Source organism: Eriocheir sinensis, chromosome 32 (genome assembly GCF_024679095.1).
Source record: "Eriocheir sinensis breed Jianghai 21 chromosome 32, ASM2467909v1, whole genome shotgun sequence".
In the NCBI taxonomy this organism is placed as follows: Eukaryota; Metazoa; Arthropoda; class Malacostraca; order Decapoda; family Varunidae; genus Eriocheir; species Eriocheir sinensis.
Window position 1 is genome coordinate 15833136 of NC_066540.1, and position 21707 is coordinate 15854842.

General features: G+C 45.3%; 1 protein-coding gene and 2 long non-coding RNA genes across 8 annotated transcripts in view; 2 read left to right on the plus strand and 1 right to left on the minus strand.

The window, feature by feature from the left end:
- The first annotated feature begins 2188 nt into the window (after window positions 1-2188).
- Window positions 2189-21707, plus strand: part of LOC127006263 (neurogenic protein big brain-like) — a 126088-nt gene continuing 106569 nt past the window's right edge. The window contains exons 1-2 of one of the 2 annotated variants that reach the window (XM_050875907.1): window positions 2189-2879; window positions 7402-7535. In XM_050875907.1, coding sequence (XP_050731864.1) covers window positions 2571-2879; window positions 7402-7535 — 443 coding nt within the window. In that variant the 5' untranslated portion in view covers window positions 2189-2570. The remainder of the gene's footprint in view (window positions 2880-7401; window positions 7536-21707) is intronic. The other variant, XM_050875906.1, reaches the window with a different exon arrangement.
- Window positions 14002-16190, minus strand: LOC127006267 (uncharacterized). The gene is made up of 3 exons (XR_007759365.1): window positions 14846-16190; window positions 14465-14713; window positions 14002-14293 (listed from the first exon to the last, which is right to left on the minus strand). It is a non-coding gene; the product is annotated as an uncharacterized LOC127006267 (long non-coding RNA).
- On the plus strand, window positions 17652-19660 carry LOC127006266 (uncharacterized). Of its 5 annotated transcripts, none has more exons than XR_007759360.1 (5): window positions 17652-18012; window positions 18209-18441; window positions 18638-18735; window positions 18834-18943; window positions 19042-19660. It is a non-coding gene; the product is annotated as an uncharacterized LOC127006266 (long non-coding RNA). The 5 variants fall into 5 exon arrangements; XR_007759361.1 differs by lacking the exon at window positions 17652-18012 and adding an exon at window positions 18058-18110 and having other exon boundaries at window positions 18785-18943; XR_007759359.1 differs by lacking the exon at window positions 17652-18012 and adding an exon at window positions 18058-18110.

Here is a 21707-nt window from a genome sequence, read left to right on the forward strand (position 1 = left end):
ATCCTCGTAATTTGATAAAGTAAAATACCTGGGAACTTAATAAATGAAGAGAAAAAAGAATAGGAGCACGTAAACTTAAGGTCCTTGGAATTTAGTAAACCCAAAAAGTAAAGAATAAATCAGGACACATACTTATAAGTCTTCGTAAATTAATACAAAAACAATACCCTCGGAATTCAATAAACGCAGAGGGTTCAAGGAAGGTGACTATACAGTATGTGAAGGCCCTAGCAGCAGGCTACCCATATATCGGCTAACGACCTCCGAAAGCCTATTTGCTGGTAATCACGAGTCAGGCATGTAATATATGGCACACACACACACACACACACACACACACATATAGCTACATTCAAAACATAAAATTCTTCATCCTCACGAATACTTTTAACACGGTATTTTTTTTTTTTTTTTTTTTTTTTTTGTCTTCGAAAGAAATATATATGCTCTCGCTACGCGCCGGCCAAAAATAAATAAATAGATAAATAAAAATAAATGAATATATAGATAATAAAAAAAAATTAAGAAAGCAAGAGAATAGATAAATAAATGATGAAAAATAAATGCATTTCCGCTGTTAGTTATATGACTCTGGCCAAGTGTTATAATCAGGGTGGGCAGCGGCCTGGCGGTGTAGGGGCGGCGCGGGGTGAAGTACTGCAGCAGATGGTGAACGAGGACGATCCAGGGTGTGCTCGCCGACCAACTGTTCCTGCTGGCTTCCTGCCCCAGGGGGAGGGGGAGACCCTTGCCGCCGCCCACCACCACCCACCACCATGCCCTGCCCTGCCCCACGGCCCCTCCCACTCCTGCATGTAGAGGCCGCCAGCCTATCGCCTCAAATAGCTTTTCATTCGTTTCATACCGCTACCTTTTGAAACTTTTTATCTATATCTGTATGGCGCCACTATAAAACACCTGCCTGAGCCAATACGGGCTGGGGCCAAATACCATCCAGGCCCCTCAAGCAAGCACTATAGACGTACACGCAAAAAAAAAAAATATATATATATATATATATATATATATATATATATATATATATATATATATATATATATATATATATATATATATATATATATATACCTGTCTGTCTGTCTACCTGTATCTGTTTGCCTATTCATCCATTTATCTGTCTCTATTCATCTTCAGCCATCGACTCAACTATCTATCTATGTATCTATGTATGTATCTATATATCGATCTATTTAATCTATCTATCTGTCTATCTATCTATATAAATCTGTATTTTTCGTTTTCTTTTCCTATTTTCCATATTCTCACTTGCCTATCTACCTATTTTTCTGTCTATCTACCTATCTATCTACATTTCTATCTGCCTATCTATCATGTAGGCCTAAATTCATCCCTTCATCTGTTCTTGCACAGCTTCCCACCTCCTCCCGTGCACTTCCCACTTCGTGACCAAGGATCGAGTCTACGGTAGAATCCTTGTTCGTGACCCCCACCCCTGCACACCGCGGTGGGCCTCCGTTTATGTATCATCGGGACACACACACACACACACACACATACACACAGCATCTTTCATCCCCTCACTGGTTGACTCACCCACACACACTCGGCTGATTGCCAACACGTTATAGCTTACACCAGCCATTATTCGGTGTATGTGTGTGTGTGTGTGTGTTACCTAAATTATTCAGTGTGTGTGTGTGTGTGTGTGTGTGTGTGTGTTATTTGAGTTATTCGATGTGTGTGTGTGTGTATGTGTGTGTGTGTTTCTTTTTTTCCTCTACTTTACGCTGCATAGTAATTCAGTAAATGGCAACTTGTCCCTTATCTCAGGTTTTTGCTGGTGGAAATTTCATCCCAATACGTACAAATATCGATTATCCTGAGTCCTTGGTTTCAGAACTTGCCGTTAACCGTAAATACTCGACATGTTACCACGTTTGCCTCACATTCGGGAAACTTAAAGCTAAAAAGAAAGAAACTCTCGCATAAGGCAGCCAACGCGGGGCCTCCCATGCCAGACGCAAGAATCTTAGCAACAACCATCAAGACCAACCCTCACCCATATAAAACACACCATTTCCAGACTAATAATGAGTTAGTTTAGACATGTGAGTGGCAAATAAAGCTAAAGGTATTGATTTTTCCAGTTTGTGTTACCAGTGAATAACGTCAGACGTGCGTAGAGCGATGCCAAGCAGCCTCCAAATCGGCGTCGCGGGCCCACGGCGCCTCAGAAGAGCGTAAGAATCCGAGCAGTGGTGTAGAGTGGCATGTGTGCGGCGTGGAGAGCCATGTGACAACGTATTGCTATCTCTAGTAACCAGTGACGCCTCGATAACAGGGATACCACTGGACCAAAGTGCTGAATGCTGCGTGTCTGCTGGCTGCCAGGTCTAGTGCACCGCCCAGGGAGATGACACGCTAGCAAAAAGTGGCAGAATACAAGTGATAACAGCAGCGATAAATAGCCCGTCAGAGTTGTGAGGTGGCGGCGGTGTGTGTGGTGCAGAGTATGAACAGGCGCGGGGGCTGTCACTGAGGGGCGTGGGGCTTGTGAGTGTGTGTGAGTGCGTGTGTCTGCCGTGACCATGGCCAGCACGGTGGGAGGCGGAGGCGGCGGCAGCGTGGACGCCCAGCTGGTGGCGCTCTTGGACAAGCTGGAGGGCCTTCGGCAGGAGGTCACCCCGCTTCCAAGGCCCTCCATGATCGCCGAGGTGCGCACGCTGGAGCTGTGGCGGGCCGTGATCGCCGAGTGTCTGGCCACAGTGTTCTATGTGTTCCTGGTGTGCGGAGCCTACAGCCCCTGGACCGGCAAGGTGCTGACGCAGGACGGACAGCTCACCGTGGCCCTGGTGGCGGGCTTCTCCATGGCCATCCTCGTCCACAGCTTCGGACAGGTGATGAGAACCGAGAGTGTGGGGTCAGCAGAACTCTCTCTCTCTCTCTCTCTCTCTCTCTCTCTCTCTCTCTCTCTCTCTCTCTCTCTCTCTCTCTCTCTCTCTCTCTCTCTCTCCTTGTCTCTGAGAGAGTACGCAAATTACTTTTCCATCCCTCTTATTTCCTCTCAACTTCCTCTAGTGTTATTGATATGCACGCATGTGTTGGGGCTGGTTGAACTTGATTCAGTTTGACAAGGGGTTCCGTGGTTGTCAAGAGTTGAGCCGCTGTTGTCTCACCGGAACTTGATGGAGGCATGTGTGCTGTTGTCTTTGAATGTTTATCAGTTTCGCGCGGGTCCAGCAAGGCATTTGCATGGACAGTGAAGGGGAGCCATGCATGTTTTGAAGCTTGTGTATTATCAAAGCCTTCTCACGCCGTTATGATCTCTTGCCTCACTGCGCACTGATTCTGTCCATCGCACTACTTTTTAAGAAAGAAAAATAATGATCTAGACAGTAACCTTGTCATACTGGTACCAAGAAATGATCTATGCCGTGTTGAGATGAAGCACACCTCACGGTGTTGCTTGTGCTCGTTGATGTGCTCTTTTCATGGGTATGAACTCAAAAAACTGCTTTCAGAAGATGGAGCAACTCTGGGTCAGCAACAACATGCACCGTCAGCATCACCGTTACGTTCATTATGGTATTGGCAACCTAATGCTTATGATGAAAAGGGATAGATTGTATAAGTAATGTTTTTATCACAGTTGATCCTTCAGAGCATGTAACTATTCAGTCAGTGTAAAATTATTCCACTTCGTGACCATGCACAGCTTCAGTAAGGTATGAGTATATTTTCGAATTTAACATTTAATGTCGAAAATATATCATTCATGTATGACATATTGAGGAAGAGGCGGTGTAGATTACTCTGGCAGGGGCGGAACGTGTATGGGGAAAAATATGTGAGGCGGCGGGGTTCCGGGGTGGTGGGAGAGCAGGGGCGGGGCGGGGCGGGTAGCTGCACGGGGCGGCGGGTCTTCAAGGTCGGCCAGTTTCAGACGGATGCGCGGGAACTCGCTTCATCTCCTTATTTATTAGTGTATTCATTAAATTTTCTCATCCTATTTATTTATATTTGTTTTTGTAGGATTTATTAGTATATAATTTACCTAATTTACACATCGACAAGGATAATGACCAATAAACTGCCCGAGCAAAAGCTTCAAGGCCTGTGATTCCCAGCTTTCTCCACCTCTGATGTTATGTACTCCATCCTTCTCCAACGAATGGTCTAATTAATTTTAATCTCCGATAAGTATAGTATTTACTGATATAGGCAGCCATTACGATCACCCAACATGCCACCTCCAACTCAAATATTAAAGACTCCCCATTCGTTGATTACTGTGCTCCATTTCCGAACTGCATATTCTCCAAAGCTGTTTAACACGTGGTTTTCGACCCTTTAGGATTGAGAGCCGATTTCACAGTCCAACACAGTGGCTTTGTAATCGCCCGAACCAAACTATTCAATCTTCTAAACTTCATAATGGCTAGGTTTCCGATGCAACACCAGATACACAAGAGATTTCCCGTATGGTTCCTTCGAATTTCCTAACTTAAATATGAACACAAAGCACTACACAAGGAAATTTCGAATATTGTATTGGTTTGGAGGCTTACTAATCCATCATGGCGAACTGTGAAAGCAGTCCTGTCTGCCTCGTCTTTTGTGTGAGGTTAATGGTAACAAGATTCTCCATTCAGCGTCGGAGGTTACATTATTATCTCCTTGCTGCCTTTGGGTCAGTATCTGTTGGGAGACGACGGCCTCCTTTATTGCTTTATAGACACTGTTGATGACGGAAATTGTTTAGGGTGACAATCCTTTTGAATTATGTGTTGCAAAGCAATTTGTAGCAATTGCAAGCATATTCACGCGGTGAGAGGCAAACAGTCAGGCATAACATTCAGGCCGAAGACTTTAAAATTGATGAAAACGTATGATGAAATGAGTTAGGCGACAATTGCAACTAACATTACTGAGCTTCAATAATTGCGTCACCTTGCTCTTCGAAATGGTGTTGAAATGTAATATACTACATGTAGAACCCCCAGCACTGTCCGTTAGTTGTTAGTACGAGACCACTTTAGAAAAAGAAAAAGCCTCATGTTTAAATAGTGAGGGCGTTGCCGACCACCTCCTGACACCTGCCAACACTCCTGATGCACTCAACGCCGCACCTGCCAGATAACACCACCGCCGCCATTGTTCTCTAGATAGCTTTCCTCTTAACTCTTGTCTGTTTGGCGCCTCTGCTTTACGCAACATTACTAAACACTCCATTAATATTTGAGGCTCGTGGGGGACGTATCGAGCTCGTAGAACCAGTGTGTGTGTGTTTCAGGATTTGGTAGAAGCTTTGAAAGGAGGCGTACCCTGAGGTTTGGGGATGGCCATAATTAGGACACCGGCATTCATGGTTATGCCTTGTATCATCCTGTATGCTAAGTGTCAAGTTGCTTTTTACTGGTCACTTGTCCGTAATTGATTGAGGCGGCGCAAGGCGGGGGGAGGGGGGCCTGGCTCTCCCTGCCTCGTGGTGCAGCAATGAAGCCGAGGATCAGGTGTTGTTCGCTTAATTAATTTCGGCTTGGCAGCTGTAATACGCCATCCTTCCAGCGTCAGTCTCCCCAGTCACGTGTTCTTGCCTCCCTCTCCCCCCTCACCCAGCCTCCTGAAAGTGAAGGTGTAAGGTGAGTTTTCCAATACTCGGAGTGCGTGCCGTGGCTCAGAGGACTATTAAGGAGGCGGCGGCTCTCCGTAACGCCGCGTCCGAACCACGGCGGAGAGATGGCAACATTTACTTTACAATAGGCTTATCACTACAACTTTCTCGCCACGTTACTTATCTCTAAAGGTTATATCCTTAAAGATTATCCTGTCAAGCAGCTGACTCGGTCAATCAATTAATAGGGGCATATGCCGGGTGGGGGGGGGGGGGAGACGTCGGCTCACCCCCCCTTCGAAGCCATACCCGGGGGATCCCCAGAGCAAGTCTCCATGCAGGCCCCTTTCCCATCCTATGTAGTACAGTTGCGGACAAAAGTCCTGCGTCGCTTCCAACCCTAGCGTGAGTCTGAGACACCTGAGGTTCGAAAAAACATGTGCCATATCTTGGATTGGTGCTCCGTTTGTTCGAACCTCAAGTGTCTCGGACTCACGGTGGGGTTGAAAGCGACGCAGGACTTTTGTTGGCGACTGTACATAACTCACGGGAGGATTCACTGTCTCGAGATGAAACACTGCATGGTTACATCTCGAGATTCTTCTTGACCAGACATGGAGCTTGAGCGTTGGAACAATAAGTTGAGTGCAAAGAACTCTGCACCAGAAAACCCTTCAGTTCTGAAGGATCCTCCAACGAGTGCCTACCGGCCGGGTATGTGGTCAGTCTCCTTAGCTACCGCTTCAGCATTGCTATACCAAGTTCAGCGTTTCAACTCTGGGTTTTGGTTACCTAGAACCTGCAACTCTAAACCTCCTGGATCTTACAAAATTCAGGAGAAGAGATATATTGGTGTTCCAGGTATGAAAGCCATGGGGACCAACACAACTAGTGCTCTCTGAGGCCCTCATCCTACACAATAATCCCTCATTTTCCCACCCACACACTCGCTTCCTACATCCTCCCATATTTATTCATCCGCCGCCTCCACCCTCTTGCTGTTCTGCCAACATTTCCCTTCCGAGACCGTCATCCTACACATTCCGCCTCCGCTTTCCTCATCCTGCTGCGCCACCTACTTTTAACCTTCATCGACTCTTCCAGCACCATCCGCTACCACCCTCGACCAACTGTACTCCACTTACAAAGCCTGAATAATGGTGCTCCTTCCAAATACTGAGTGTCGCTCCCCAGTACTAGGTCGCGAGGAACTAGATCCCACTGAGTCACCACTTGTACCTAAATAGATACCTACTTAAATACCAGATGGTGGGAGATGCATGGTTCTTGGTACTGACGCTTCAAAATGGGTCGTGAGGGGAATTTTTAAAGTAAAACTTGGTTGCTGTAAGAAAAAAAATGTGGAACACAGCACTAGACTGATCTTCATGTCAGGATAAAACTTGAGCCCTTATGAAATGTAAGTGTATAACCCCCGAAGTGTTTGAGAATACGAGCCCTGTTCTCCTTGTCCTTGCACTGACCTATAATACATCACCACCTTCCTCGTGGCTCCAATTCATCCCACCCTTGCTTCTTTCCCTTAAACTACCTATGGAAATATTAACACAACCACCTCTACGAAAGCCTTATCAAACGTAGGTGTGTAAGGTCCGAAATTTTTGAGAATACTGCCTTATCCTCCTACCATCACCCCCCCTCTTCGTGCCTCCACCAAGCCATCCCACCCTCGCCTATTCCCCTTAAATTACCCTGCATGGCACAAACCTACATCACCCTCCTCCGCCAACCCATCCCACCCATTCTTGTTCCCCTTAATGACGTGTGTGCGTGTCTCTCTGCAGGTGTCCGGCGGCCACGTGAACCCCGCCGTGACGGTGTCCCTCGCCGTCACCCGGCACGTGTCTCCCCTCCGCGCAGCCATGTTCGTCTTGGCGCAGCTCGGGGGAGGGATAGCAGGCGCTGCGCTGCTCTACGGGTGAGTGTTGGTTGCCCTATACGCATGCTATTAGCCGATTTCACAGTCCAACACGGTGTCTTCGTAACAGCCCGAACCAAACTATAGAATCCCATACAATCCAAAATGGTGAGGTCTTCGATGCCACACTAAATACATAAGACTTTTCCTGTATAGTTTCGTCAAATTTGTGAACTTAAATATAAGCACCAGATACTATACAAGGAAATTTCGAAGGCTCTGGTATTGGTTTGGGAGCTTACTAACCCATCATGGGAACTGTGAAACTGGCCCTTTATCTCTTCCGGCCATTTTTTCCCCAGGAGGATCTACATCATTATCATCAGCGGCTTCCTTTTCTTCCTTTTCTTTTCTTTTTTTTCGTGCGAGCTAACAAGTGACTGAACTATTTATGGTGGGTTCAAAGCCATCATTAAAAGTGTTCCAGTCGTATGTTTATTTTCAGTTTAGCCTGTTATATTAGGTACTTTCATTCATTATTTACCAATGGTAGGTACTGTTCGTTCTGTGTTTTTTCGTTTCTTCTTCTTCATCTTCTTCTTTTTCTTCTTCTTCTTCTTGTTTTTGTTCTTGTTCCTTCGTTAGCACTGTGGTTAATTTTTCTTCCCTCTCATTTTCTTGTCCTTGTTCTTCTTTTCTCCATCATCATCATCATCATCTTTTTCTTTTTCTTCTTCGTCTTCTTCTTTTTCTTCTTCTTGTTTTTGTTCTTGTTCCTTCGTTAGCACTGTGGTTAATTTTTCTTCCCTCTCATCTTCTTGTCCTTGTTCTTCTTTTCTCCATCATCATCATTTTCTTTTTCATCTTCTTTATTTTGTTCCTGTTCTCATTTTTGTTCTGTAAGCAATGTGGTTAATTTTTCTTCCTCCTCATCTTCTTGTTCTTATTCTTCATCATTTTTTTTCTTCTCCTTTTTCTTCTTCTTCCTCTTCTTTTTCTTCTTCTGTATGCCTTCGTTTATATGCTATAGGAGTGCCATGTCTCCTGTGTTCCTTCACCACCACTGTATACAAATCCGTGAGACCGATCGTTACCCTAAAAAAAAGAATATATTTTTAGTAACAAGGAATACTAAATGCTACAAAAACGTTACATTTATGTTATGCATGTGCAGGAAAATACACTTTACTTTAGTTATAATGGTCACTACATACTATATAATTATGATCTCAATTTCCATAGGGCATAGGCTTGATAGTGTGGAAAAAATAACACCAGGCACGCAAGATAGTAAAAGAAAAGGTATTAATTAGACTTGGCACTCTGTGTTCAAAAGGTTGCCGACCCCTGCCCTAAGTGCTGTGATGCTGTGTTTCCTTGGCCTATCTTATTTTTTTGCAGTACAGGAAGCAGCTCAAGGGCAAAAAGGAAATTAAAACAACAACAACAAAAAAGGCCCGCTAGCTCGTTGCTCTTGTTCTCCTCTTTCATATGTACAGAGTGAGTGATGTCTCGCCTCACCTCCTTATTAAACCGTCTAAGTCATTTTGGGTCTCATCTACCTGACTCCTTTTATTATCTTTTTCGTGGGTCTTTAAGTTCAGGTGTACGTATATCATCACATTCCCAGCAGGCACCTCCTTATTAAACCGTCTAAGTCATTTTGGGTCTCATCTACCAGACTCCTTTTATTATCTTCTTCGTGGGTCTTAAAGGTGTAAGTGTACGTATATCATCACATTCCCGTCAGGCACATCCTTATTAAACCGTCTAAGTCATTTTATTCTCATCTACCAGACTCCTTTTATTATCTTTTTCGTGGGTCTTAAAGTTCAGGTGACCGTATATCATCACATTCCCATCACACACACACACACACACGCACACACACACACACACACACACACACAGACGCACATGATATAATAGCAATTCTCGTCCTGACTCCAAGATAAACGCCGTCAAGCGCTCTCCGACTCTCTACATTAATTACTCGAGAGGCTGCCGAGGGTCCTCTTGAAGTTTTTGGGACTCTGATCTTTGCGCCTCGAGGGGGTTGACTGAGGAGGAGGTGGTGGTGGTGGTGGAGGTGATGGTGCTGCAACCTTTCTGGGCGCGCCAGGGGACTCATCACACTAACCCTCCTGCCCTCGTCACCTTCATAACCTAAGTCTCCTAACCTTTCCCTGACAGTCCCTTCGAGCCGCTCTTGTTTCCCCTCCTTCCCCCCTTCACTCCCCTTCCTCCCTCCCCCCCTTCCTCATCTTTTCTTCCTCCTCTTTTCTTCATCTCTTGCCTAACCTCACCTCACCAAACTTAAGTCTCCTAACCTTTCCCTAACTGTCCCTTCCCCTCCTTCCCACCTTTCCTTCTCCTTCCTTTCCCCCTCATTTCTCCCCTTTTCTTTATCTCTTGCATTTTTTTACCTTCTGTCTAACCTAACCTAACCTAACCTTAGTCTAACCTTTTCCTGACAGTCCCTTCGAACCGTTCTTGCTTCCCCTCCTTCCCCCCTTTCAGTCTCCTTCCTTCCTCCTCTTTTTTCCCTCCTTTGCACTTTTTAACCTTCTGCCTATCCTAACTTAACCTAACCTAACGTCTCCCAATCTTTCCTCCCCTTCCTCTTCCTCCACACCTCCTCAACTTCCCCTTCTCCCCTTTCCTCCCTTCGTTCCCCTCCACCTTTCATTCTCCCCTTCCCTTACCTTCCCCTTCTTCCCCTTCCTCACTTCCCCCCTCCCCATCCCTCGCACCTTTGCCCTCTGCCTGGCTAGATAACCTCACATCTTTATTCTCTTCTCGCTTTTATAAGACTCCCCACTTCGTCGACTCTCCCTTTAACTCCCCCTGCCCCATTTTCTTTTATTCATCTCTCTCTCTCTCTCTCTCTCTCTCTCTCTCTCTCTCTCTCTCTCTCTCTCTCTCTCTCTCTCGTATGTTAAATAATTAGATCAAATAAGTGAGTGGTAATAATTTTAGTGTCTTCTTTTGATTGGAATTTTGTGGATCGTAGGAAATTACAGTGGAGAGAGAGAGAGAGAGAGAGAGAGAGAGAGAGAGAGAGAGAGAGAGAGAGAGAGAGAAGGAAGAAAATGATAGGAAAAAAGAATAGAAAAGATTTGAAGGCAGAGTTAGAGAGCACGAGAGGAGGAGGAAAAAGAGATTGAGAAGGAAAGAAGAAAACGGAGATGGGGAAAAAATATGAGAAAAGATTTGAAACCAGAGAGATAGAACGAGAAGAGGAAAAGAGAAAGAAAAGGGAAGAAGAAAATGATGGGAAAAGAGAATAGAGAGAAAATTTGAAGAGGAAAAGAGAATGAGAAGGAAAGAAGGAAATGAGGATAGAGAATAAGAGAAGAATCGAAGAGGAGAGAAAAACAAAGAAATGAAGAGGAAAAGAGAGAAGGGGAGAGAATAAACAACGAGAAATATGAAGAAAAAAAACAATAGGCTATATCCGTTTATCTCTCCCTCTCTCTGTCTCGCTTTCTTTGTCAACTTCTTTATCTATTTCCCTCTCCCTGTTGATTGATTTTATGGCATACAGTGAAATTATGGCGTTTCTCTCACGGCTTCTTTTCTATCAGTAAGAACACGAATATATATATTTTTTTGTCAGACTCGAACGCTTTCAAGAGGAGAGTATCAAGTCACCTCTCCACCCAAAATTGACCTTTCTTCTGTCCTTTCGCTCTTATTTCCTTCTCTCTCTCTCTCTCTCTCTCTCTCTCTCTCTCTCTCTTCATATCCTCTTTTATTCTCTCTCCCCATCTCCGTTTTCTTTTTCCCTTCTCTTTCTCTTTCATCTTATTCCTTTGTCGCAACAGCATCTAGAATTTCATAAGACTCAGGCGTTTTGGGCATTTCCAGGGGTAGTTTTTGGACCCTGGTGGTAGTTTGACCCTTCCTCTGTACCATGAAGCTAAAATACCACTCATCAAAACCTGACTGACCTCCCTGTAGGCCTTTGGAAATTGTAGATGCGAGAGGGGGATAGGTCTGATAATTTTACCCTATAGGCCTATGTGCTTCAGAAGAACGTATCATAACGTCATATTCTTAACCCGGTAGCTGCGGGGATCATGTTTCTCAAAGGCCACAAAAGCCACAAACCCTCTAAGCGAGAAAAATGAGAAAGAATCATCACTCACGCAAACCATTTCATAATATACATCAACGCATTTGTGATCAGTTTATGCATCATCTATTTTGGGGGTTTATATCATGGCAAAAATTTGTCCCGTCGCTGCTACACGGTAAAGCCACAAATTTGGCCCGTCGCTGCTACACGGTAAAGCCACAAATTTGGCCCGTCGCTGCTACACGGTAAAGCCACAAATTTGTCCCGTCGCTGCTACATGGTAAAGCCACAAATTTGGCCCGTCGCTGCTACACGGTAAAGCCACAAATTTGTCCCGTCGCTGCTACACGGTAAAGCCACAGATTTGTCCCGTCGCTGCTACACGGTAAAGCCACAAATTTGACCCGTCGCTGCTACATGGTAAAGCCACAAATTTGTCCCGTCGCTGCTACACGGTAAAGCCACAAATTTGGCCCGTCGCTGCTACACGGTAAAGCCACAAATTTGGCCCGTTGCTGCTACGGTAAAGCCACAAACTTCGCCCGTCGCTGCCACACGGTAAAGCCACAAATTTGGCCTGTCGCTGCTACACGGTAAAGCCACAAATTTGGCCCGTCGTTGCTACACGGTAAAGCCACAAATTTGGCCCGTCGCTGCTACACGGTAAAGCCACAAATTTGTCCCGTCGCTGCTACACGGTAAAGCCACAAATTTGGCCCGTCGCTGCTACACGGTAAAGCCACAAATTTGACCCGTCGCTGCTACACGGTAAAGCCACAAATTTGTCCCGTCGCTGCTACACGGTAAAGCCACAAATTTGTCCCGTCGCTGCTACACGGTAAAGCCACAAATTTGTCCCGTCGCTGCTACATGGTAAAGCCACAAATTTGTCCCGTCGCTGCTACCGGGTTAAACATTTCGGCGTCCAAACACATATTTGTTGGTGTTTTTGTTTTATTCCCTTGCTGTAAGAAAAAAACATCCTTGCCCCGTTAAAATGGTGTCACGCCGGGACGGAATGAACCTCAGACGCCGCGGCAGCTGTGAGAGGCAACACGAAGTAACCAAACACCACTGGGAAAATGCCAAGGGGGACAAGTTTTAAGTTCAGGCTGGGTATGGAGTGATTTTTTACACCAAGGGAGGCAGTTCAAGGTCAAGGTCCAAAAACAAAAATAACAACAACTTTGGTACCAAAAAATTCCCCGTACAAAATGAAGAACGAGAGCAGTGTTGCTATATTATCGTACTCAGAACATCGCAATTATCAGTTACAGGGCCCAAAACTCTCGTACCCAGACAGATAACAACAAAAACTATGGTACCAAAAATTCCCCGTACAAAATCATCAAGAACGAGAGCAGTGTTTCTATATTATCGTACTCAGAACATCGCAATTATCAGTTCAAGGGCCCAAAACTCGTACCCAGACAGATAACGAGAGGTCCAAAAACAAAAATAATAACTATCATACCAAAAATTCACCGTACAAAATGAAGAACGAGAGCAGTGTTACTATATTATCGTACTCAGAACATCGCAATCATCAGTTCCAGGGCCCAAAACTCTCGTACCCAGACAGATAACGAGATTCTAGTTAAAGTTATCGTTAAAAGCCTTACTTGTTTCCGTTTGTTTGCGATAATATTATAAGACACTCGCTTCTCACATCAGCTATTTCTACGGGTCAAAGAGGGGGTCAGTCGGGTTCTAATGAGTGTTTCTTCAGGTTCACGGTACAGAAGAAGGGTCAAACGACCACCAGGGTCATAAAACTACTCCTGGAAATGCCCTCAACTCCTACGAAAGCCTTGCCAAATATGTGTTCTTGGGTGACTAAATGTCTTTTTAATACGACCCTATGTAGTGTAGGCTGGTAAATTAACGCCAGCCAGATTTTTTAAATGTCCTAATAGTTTTATGGTGTTAGTGTGGCTTTTTTTAATTACAGCTTTGGAGGTTAGTTAGAGTTGTTGGGTTTTCGCAGAGTTATGGCGACATGTCACAAACTCGGTCGTAGAAAGTTATATGACAACAACAACAACAACAACAACAACAAATCAGCACGCCCAGAGAAACGAGTCTAAAGGTCAAAGTTAATCAATCACACTATTGTTACTAAAGAATGATAGTGTGTTAATAATAAAACCTGGTGTCAGTGTACCATGCCTCGTAGTGTAATATAATGTAGAGTGTGTACATCCATTTATATATGTTGCTGTTTGTCTGTGTCTCTCTGTATTTGTGTCTCTGTCTGTCTGTGTCTGTTTCTGTCTGTCTGTGTCTGTTTCCGTCTGTTTGTTTCTGTCTGTGTGTCTCTCTGTCTATCTGTCTGTGTGTCTGTCTCTCTCTCTCTCTCTCTCTCTCTCTCTCTCTCTCTCTCTCTCTCTCTCTCTCTCTCTCTCTCTCTACCTCAGTCGTCCTCCTTCTCCTCCTCCTCTCTCTCTCATCGTCTCAGTCTCTCGCTCGCAGTCCCTTCTCCATTCGTTTTATTTACATCCTGGTCATCATATGTACGTGTCTTATTAGCCTGATTGTTCTCCCATGAACCAGGCGTGAGTCAAGCTGTAGATTCTTAGCTCCCTCTCGCATTCAGTTTCATCTTCATCTCTTCGTCTCTCTCTGTGTTGCACCTCCTCTACCTGTTTATCTCTCTCCTTCTGTAGCATCTCCTTTACCTGTTTATCTCTCCTTCTGTAGCACCTCCCTTACCTGTTTATCTCTCCTTCTGTTGCACCTCCCTTTACCTGTTTATCTCTCCTTCTGCTGCACCTCCCTTACCTGTTTATCTCTCCTTCTGTTGCACCTCCTTTACCTGTTTATCTCTCCTTCTGTAGCATCTCCTTTACCTGTTTATCTCTCCTTCTGTTGCACCTCCCTTTCCTATTTATCTCTCCTTCTGTTGCACCTCCTTTCTGTTTATTCCACTCCCTCTGTTGCTCTTCCTTTATACCTGTTTATCTCTCCTTCTGTTGCACCTCCTTTACCTGTTTATCTCTCCTTCTGTTGCACCTCCCTTACCTGTTTATCTCTCCTTCTGTAGCACCTCCTTTACCTGTTTATCTCTCCTTCTGTTGCACCTCCCTTACCTGTTTATCTCTCCTTCTGTTGCACCTCCTTTACCTGTTTATCTCTCCTTCTGCTGCACCTCCCTTACCTGTTTATCTCTCCTTCTGATGCACCTCCCTTACCTGTTTATCTCTCCTTCTGCACCTCCTTACCTGTTTATCTCTCCTTCTGTTGCTCCCCCTTTACCTCTTTATCTCCCCCTCTGGCGCACCGCCATTACCTGTTTATCTCTCCTTCTGCTGCACCTCCCTTACCTGTTTATCTCTCCTTCTGCTGCACCTCCCTTACCTGTTTATCTCTCCTTCTGCTGCACCTCCCTTACCTGTTTATCTCTCCTTCTGCTGCACCTCCCTTACCTGTTTATCTCTCCTTCTGCTGCACCTCCCTTACCTGTTTATCTCTCCTTCTGCTGCACCTCCCTTACCTGTTTATCTCTCCTTCTGCTGCACCTCCCTTACCTGTTTAACTTGCCGTGCTGACTCAACGACCGGAGCCAGATCAAGTCCTACCGCAATCCAGGGCGGGAATAATCCACCAGAAAGGCGTTCTTACCACACACGGTTATGCGGTAGTCATTTGACCAGCACGACGGGCGGGGAGACACTGCTCTTTCTGCTCTCCGCGAAAACTAGAAAAAAACAATTTGCCTGAGAGCCGCGGACCCACACTTAGCCGCTGCCTCAAGAAAAGCCGAAAAACGAGAGTACGATAATTTGGAAACGCTGGACCGTGGAAGCCTGGAAGCGTCTGGCAATACCGCCCTATCTATGGCTGTGGAAAGTGTGTGCGTGTGGTGGAAGGGTTGGTTGGTTGTTCCGGGTTTTCCTCTTGGTTGGGTGGTACAGTAGTTGGTTGCCGTTTTTCTTTTTTCTGCAACTTTACCGCCCCGGATCCCAAGGCTACTCGATGAGGCTGTGCGGTAAGTAGGGACTAGGGAGGGAGACGCCTATCGTAACGGGCGCAAACCACTCCCGGTGAGGTGTATACGGGGGTGAGGGGGTGTTGGTGTTGCAAGCCCATCAAAGACCCTCCCGTGTCCTCACTCTCCGTCTCTTCTTTGTCTCATTCAAAACACGAAGTAAAACACAGGAACGGTTGATTTCTTGTCCGTATTGCTCGACGTCAGAACTTGTTTGATTGCGGCCTCGGTGTAGTTTTAACCCAACAGATCTTAGGAGCGTACTGAGGGCCCTAATTTTAAACATTTCTGCGTCCAAGAACACGTAATTTACTAGTCTTTCGTGGGAGTTTAGGGCATTTCCAGGGGTACTTTTATGACCCTGGTGGTAGTCTGAGCCTTCTTCTGTACTGAGGGCCCAATTTTTAAACATTTCCGCGCCCAAGAACACGTAGTGTACTAGTCTTTCGTGGGAGTTTAGGGCATTTCAAGGGGTACTTTTATGTCCCTGGTGGTAGTCTGAGCCTTCTTCTGTACTGAGGGCCCTAATTTTAAACATTTCTGCGCCCAAGAACACGTAATTTACTAGTCTTTCGTGGGAGTTTAGGGCATTTCCAGGGGTACTTTTATGACCCTGGTGGTAGTCTGAGCCTTCTTCTGTACTGAGGGCCCTATTTTGGCATTTCCAGGGGTACTTTTATGACCCTGGTGGTAGTCTGAGCCTTCTTCTGTACTGAGGGCCATATTTTTAAACATTTCTGCGCCCAAGAACACGTAATTTACTAGTCTTTCGTGGGAGTTTAAGGCATTTCCAGGGGTACTTTTATGACCCTGGTGGTAGTCTGAGCCTTCTTCTGTACTGAGGGCCATATTTTTAAACATTTCTGCGTCCAAGAACACGTAATTTACTAGTCTTTCGTAGGAGTTTAAGGCATTTCCAGGGGTACTTTTATGACCCTGGTGGTAGTCTGAGCCTTCTTCTGTGCTGAGGGCCCTATTTTTAAACATTTATGCGCCCAAGAACACGTAATTTACTAGTCTTTCGTGGGAGTTTAGGGCATTTCCAGGGGTACTTTTATGACCCTGGTGGTAGTCTGAGCCTTCTTCTGTACTGAGGGCCCTATTTTTAAACATTTCCGCGCCCAAGAACACGTAATTTACTAGTCTTTCGTGGGAGTTTAAGGCATTTCCAGGGGTACTTTTATGACCCTGGTGGTAGTCTGAGCCTTCTTCTGTACTGAGGGCCCTATTTTTAAACATTTATGCGCCCAAGAACACGTAATTTACTGGTCTTTCGTGGGAGTTTAAGGCATTTCCAGGGGTACTTTTATGACCCTGGTGGTAGTCTGAGCCTTCTTCTGTACTGAGGGCCATATTTTTAAACATTTCTGCGCCCAAGAACACGTAATTTACTAGTCTTTCGCGGGAGTTTAAGGCATTTCCAGGGGTACTTTTATGACCCTGGTGGTAGTCTGACCCTTCTTCTGTACAGTGAACCAAAAAGAACACTCATTAAAACTCGATTATCCTCCTTTTTGGCCTCTGGAAATAGTTGGTGTGAGGGGCGGGAGCATCTGACAATATCAACCTCACCCGTATACCCAGACGCTCTCGGCCCTCACAAGTCACAATAGCTATTTCCCAAGGCCACGAAGGAGATCATTCAGGTTCTCACGAGTGTTTTTCACGTTCATGGTGCAGAAGCCTTGTCAGACTTTGAGTAGCGGGCTTTTTTTCACATTTGTTACCTTTGTTATGCCCTTGAACTGACTCCTCTGCTGTTAAAAAAAAGACTATCACTAGGCTCATAACACTACCCACGGAAATACTCACAACAACCTCCACGAAAGCCTTATCAAATGTGGGTGTGTGAGCCCTGAAATGGTTGTGAATGTGGGCCTTAGTCGAACTCTGGAGGTTTCGGGTTGATGGCCCCGAGCCTATGAAAAAGTTGCCCAAGCAGTGTCGTGGCAGAGGGGAATGTGCGTCACTTAATAAAAAAAGATACGGTATCATAAATATACTCTTTGACAAGCGACTCGAGAATGTCATGGAGAGAGAGACAGAGACAGACAGACAGACAGACAGACAGACAGACAGACAGACAGACAGACAGAGAGAGAGAGAGAGAGAGAGAGAGAGAGAGAGAGAGAGAGAGAGAGAGAGAGAGAGAGGTAGCTATTCATTTTGCAAAGTGCACTCAGGAGTTTAAAAGGATTTCCTCTTTTAATGGAGCGGACTGGTCACATTTTTATATTACAGGGAGAGAACACCACCCGAGCCTCTTCCCCACCCAAAAAACGAGGTTGTATATTTTTTTTATTGCTACGAACATTGTCGCTCATACACGAGTCCCTCAAAAATGTGCCTCTTACGCTCTCTTCCTATTGTCTTACGTTTCGGGGCTCACCCACCCACATTTAGTAAGGCTTTCGTAGAGGTTGTGATGTTAGTATCGCCATGGGTAGTGGTATGAGGCTTTCGTAGAGGTTGTGGTGTTCGTATTTCCGTGGGTAGTGTTTTAAGGTTTTCGTAGAAGTTGTGATGTTAGTATTGCCATGGGTAGTGGTATGAGGCTTTCGTAGAGGTTGTGGTGTTCGTATTTCCGTGGGTAGTGTTATAAGGTTTTCGTAGAGGTTGTGGTGTTCGTATTTCCGTGGGTAGTGTTATAAGGTTTTCGTAGAGGTTGTGGTGTTCGTATTTCCGTGGGTAGTGTTATAAGGTTTTCGTAGAGGTTGTGATGTTAGTATTGCCATGGGTAGTGGTATGAGGCTTTCGTAGAGGTTGTGATGTTAGTATTGCCATGGGTAGTGGTATGAGGCTTTCGTAGAGGTTGTGGTGTTCGTATTTCCGTGGGTAGTGTTATAAGGTTTTCGTAGAGGTTGTGATGTTAGTATTGCCATGGGTAGTGGTGTGAGGTTTTCGTAGAGGTTGTGGTGTTCGTATTTCCGTGGGTAGTGTTATAAGGTTTTCGTAGAGGTTGTGATGTTAGTATTGCCATGGGTAGTGGTGTGAGGCTTTCGTAGAGGTTGTGGTGTTCGTATTTCCGTGGGTAGTGTTATAAGGCTTTCGTAGAGGTTGTGATGTTAGTATCGCCATGGGTAGTGGTATGAGGCTTTCGTAGAGGTTGTGGTGTTCGTATTTCCGTGGGTAGTGTTATAAGGTTTTCGTAGAGGTTGTGATGTTAGTATTGCCATGGGTAGTGGTGTGAGGTTTTCGTAGAGGTTGTGGTGTTAGTATTGCCATGGGTAGTGGTATGAGGCTTTCGTAGAGGTTGTGGTGTTCGTATTTCCGTGGGTAGTGTTATAAGGTTTTCGTAGAGGTTGTGATGTTAGTATTGCCATGGGTAGTGGTATGAGGTTTTCGTAGAGGTTGTGATGTTAGTATTGCCATGGGTAGTGGTATGAGGCTTTCGTAGAGGTTGTGGTGTTCGTATTTCCGTGGGTAGTGTTATAAGGTTTTCGTAGAGGTTGTGATGTTAGTATTGCCATGGGTAGTGTTATAAGGTTTTCGTAGAGGTTGTGATGTTAGTATTGCCATGGGTAGCGGTATGAGGCTTTCGTAGAGGTTGTGGTGTTCGTATTTCCGTGGGTAGTTTTGAGCGTAGTGATAGCATGACCAGGCTTCTACACCGTGAGCCCGAAAAAACTCGTAGGAACCAAATTCTCCTTTTTTTTTCTTTATTCCCTTGCAAAGAAGACATTGGCATTAATGGTCTAAATGCTCCTATTCTCAAACATTTCAAGGCTCACACGCATATTTGGTAAGGCTTCCGTAGAGGCTGTGGTGTTAGTATTTCCATGGGTAGTTTTATGAGCCTAGTGATAGTATGGCAAGGCTTATGTACCATGAACACAAAAACACTCGAGAGAACGATTAAACTCTTGTGGCCTTTGGAACTATTAGGTGTGAGGCTTCTCTCTCTCTCTCTCTCTCTCTCTCTCTCTCTCTCTCTTATTGCAGCAAGAGTGGCATCAAAGTTCTGTATAATATAAATCCTCCCTGTGAAGTGGAAGTGTGTGTGTGTGTGTCGCGCCTTGAGTCCCATCTCGCCCGCTGAGTCACGCGCGGCGAAGAATATAAACAGCAAAGAAAACGGGGAGCGGGGCGTAGAGTGGCATCTCTCTCTCTCTCTCTCTCTCTCTCTCTCTCTCTCTCTCTCTCTCTCTCTGTTTTTTGCTGGAGGAGGAGGAGGAGGAGGAGGAGGAAGGCACGAACCCCACGACACACACACACACACACACACACGCACACACACACACAACGGGATTTTTGTCGTGTATAGAGTTGAGTGAGCAGTTCCATTTTTCCTCCTTATTTTTAACTTAATTTTTCACCCTGGTCATTAGTAGAGAGGAGAGAAGGGACAAAAAAGGAAAGGCAAGGTATGTATGTGTACGTTATATTGTAGGGGGTGATTGTAGGGGGTGATAGGGTGGAATGGATGGGTGATGTATGGCTTTGTGTGGCGGTGGTGGTGGTGGTGGAGGGGGAGTTTAGTGATGTGGAGGGCTGTGGAAGTGTGTGTGTGTGTAGTGGGGACGCTTGCTGTATAGTGGTGGAGGTTGTTGTAATCGATTGGGTATGGTAGGGTATAGGATGGTAGTGGTGGTGGTGGTATGGCAGCATAGATATAGTAGGCTGTGGGTCATAGGGTCGTATTTTAAAACATTTCGTCGCCCAAGTTCACATATTTGACATGGCTTTCGTAGGAGCTGTAGGCCTTTCCAGAGGTAGTTTTATGACCCTGGTGGTAGTTTGAGCCTTCTTCTGTGCCATGAACCTTGAAAAACACTCATGAAAACCCGATTAATCCCCTCTTTGACCTTTAGAAATAGTTGATGTGAGAAGCAATGGTGTCTTAAAATACAGCCCATATTCTTTCCCCGCCCAAACACACATAATTTACTAAGCTTTCGTAGGAGTGTTGAGCATTTCCAGGGGTAGCTTTATGATCCTGGTGGTAGTGTGACCCTTTTTCTGTACCATGAACCTGGCAAACCCTCATTAGAACCCGACTGATCTCCCGTTTGGCCTTTGAAAATAGTTGATGTGAGAGATGGAACTTGCAACGTTGCCAAATTGTCGTACACTGAACATTGTATTTATCATTTTTAGGCTCGAGGACTGTCGTAACCACACAAATAACGATAGGAAATTAAAGTTAGCGTTAAAACTGTTAAATATTGATGCTTTTCGTTCATTTTTGCTATAGTTATCGGTCAGAAACTACAAATATGCAATGCGCTGAGTTCGATAATTTGGCAACGCTGGACCGTGGAAGCCTGGAAGCGTCTGGCAACGCCGATCTATGTATGGCTGTGAAAAGAGTGCATGGTGGAAGGGTTGGTAGTCCTATGTATGGCTGTGAAAAGAGTGCATGGTGGAAGGGTTGGTAGTCCTATGTATGGCTGTGAAAAGAGTGCATGGTGGAAGGGTTGGTAGTCCTATGTATGGCTGTGAAAAGAGTGCATGGTGGAAGGGTTGGTAGTCATATATATGGGTGTGAAGAGTGCTGGTGGAAGGGTTGGTAGTCCTATGTATGGCGGTGAAAAGAGTGCTCGTGGTGGAAGGGTTGGTAGTCCCGGTTTTTCCTCTTGGTTGGGTGGTACAGTAGTTGGTTGCCGTTTTTCTCTTATAATGCCCTTGCGGCCCTCACCTGACACCCAGCAGCCCGACACCTGAGGGTAATTAGTTCAGAAAGAAAGAAAAATAAAAGGGGCGGTGAAAGTTTGGGGAAATGGAAGTGTCAAGTCTATTCTGTATTATCAGCACGCGTATGTTGGTTTGTTTTTTTGTTTACTTTTGCGTTAGTTGTGAAAAAGGTGAGTTGGGGTGATGGCGGCACGAGAGAGAGAGAGAGAGAGAGAGAGAGAGAGAGAGAGAGAGAGAGAGAGAGAGAGAGAGTATAGGTTTGTTTTTTTGTTTACTTTTGGTTAGTTGTGAAAAAAGGTGAGTTGGGGTGATGTCGGCACGAGAGAGAGAGAGAGAGAGAGAGAGAGAGAGAGAGAGAGAGAGAGAGAGAGAGAGAGAGAGAGAGAGAGAGAGAGAGTAACAAAAGAAGAGAAAATAATATATGATATGATAAATACCACATAAAAAGAACACATAGATAAAGCATGTTCAAATAGCCCCCCTTGAACGCATCGGAGGCTCAGGAGGGTCAGACGCAGAGCCATAGAAT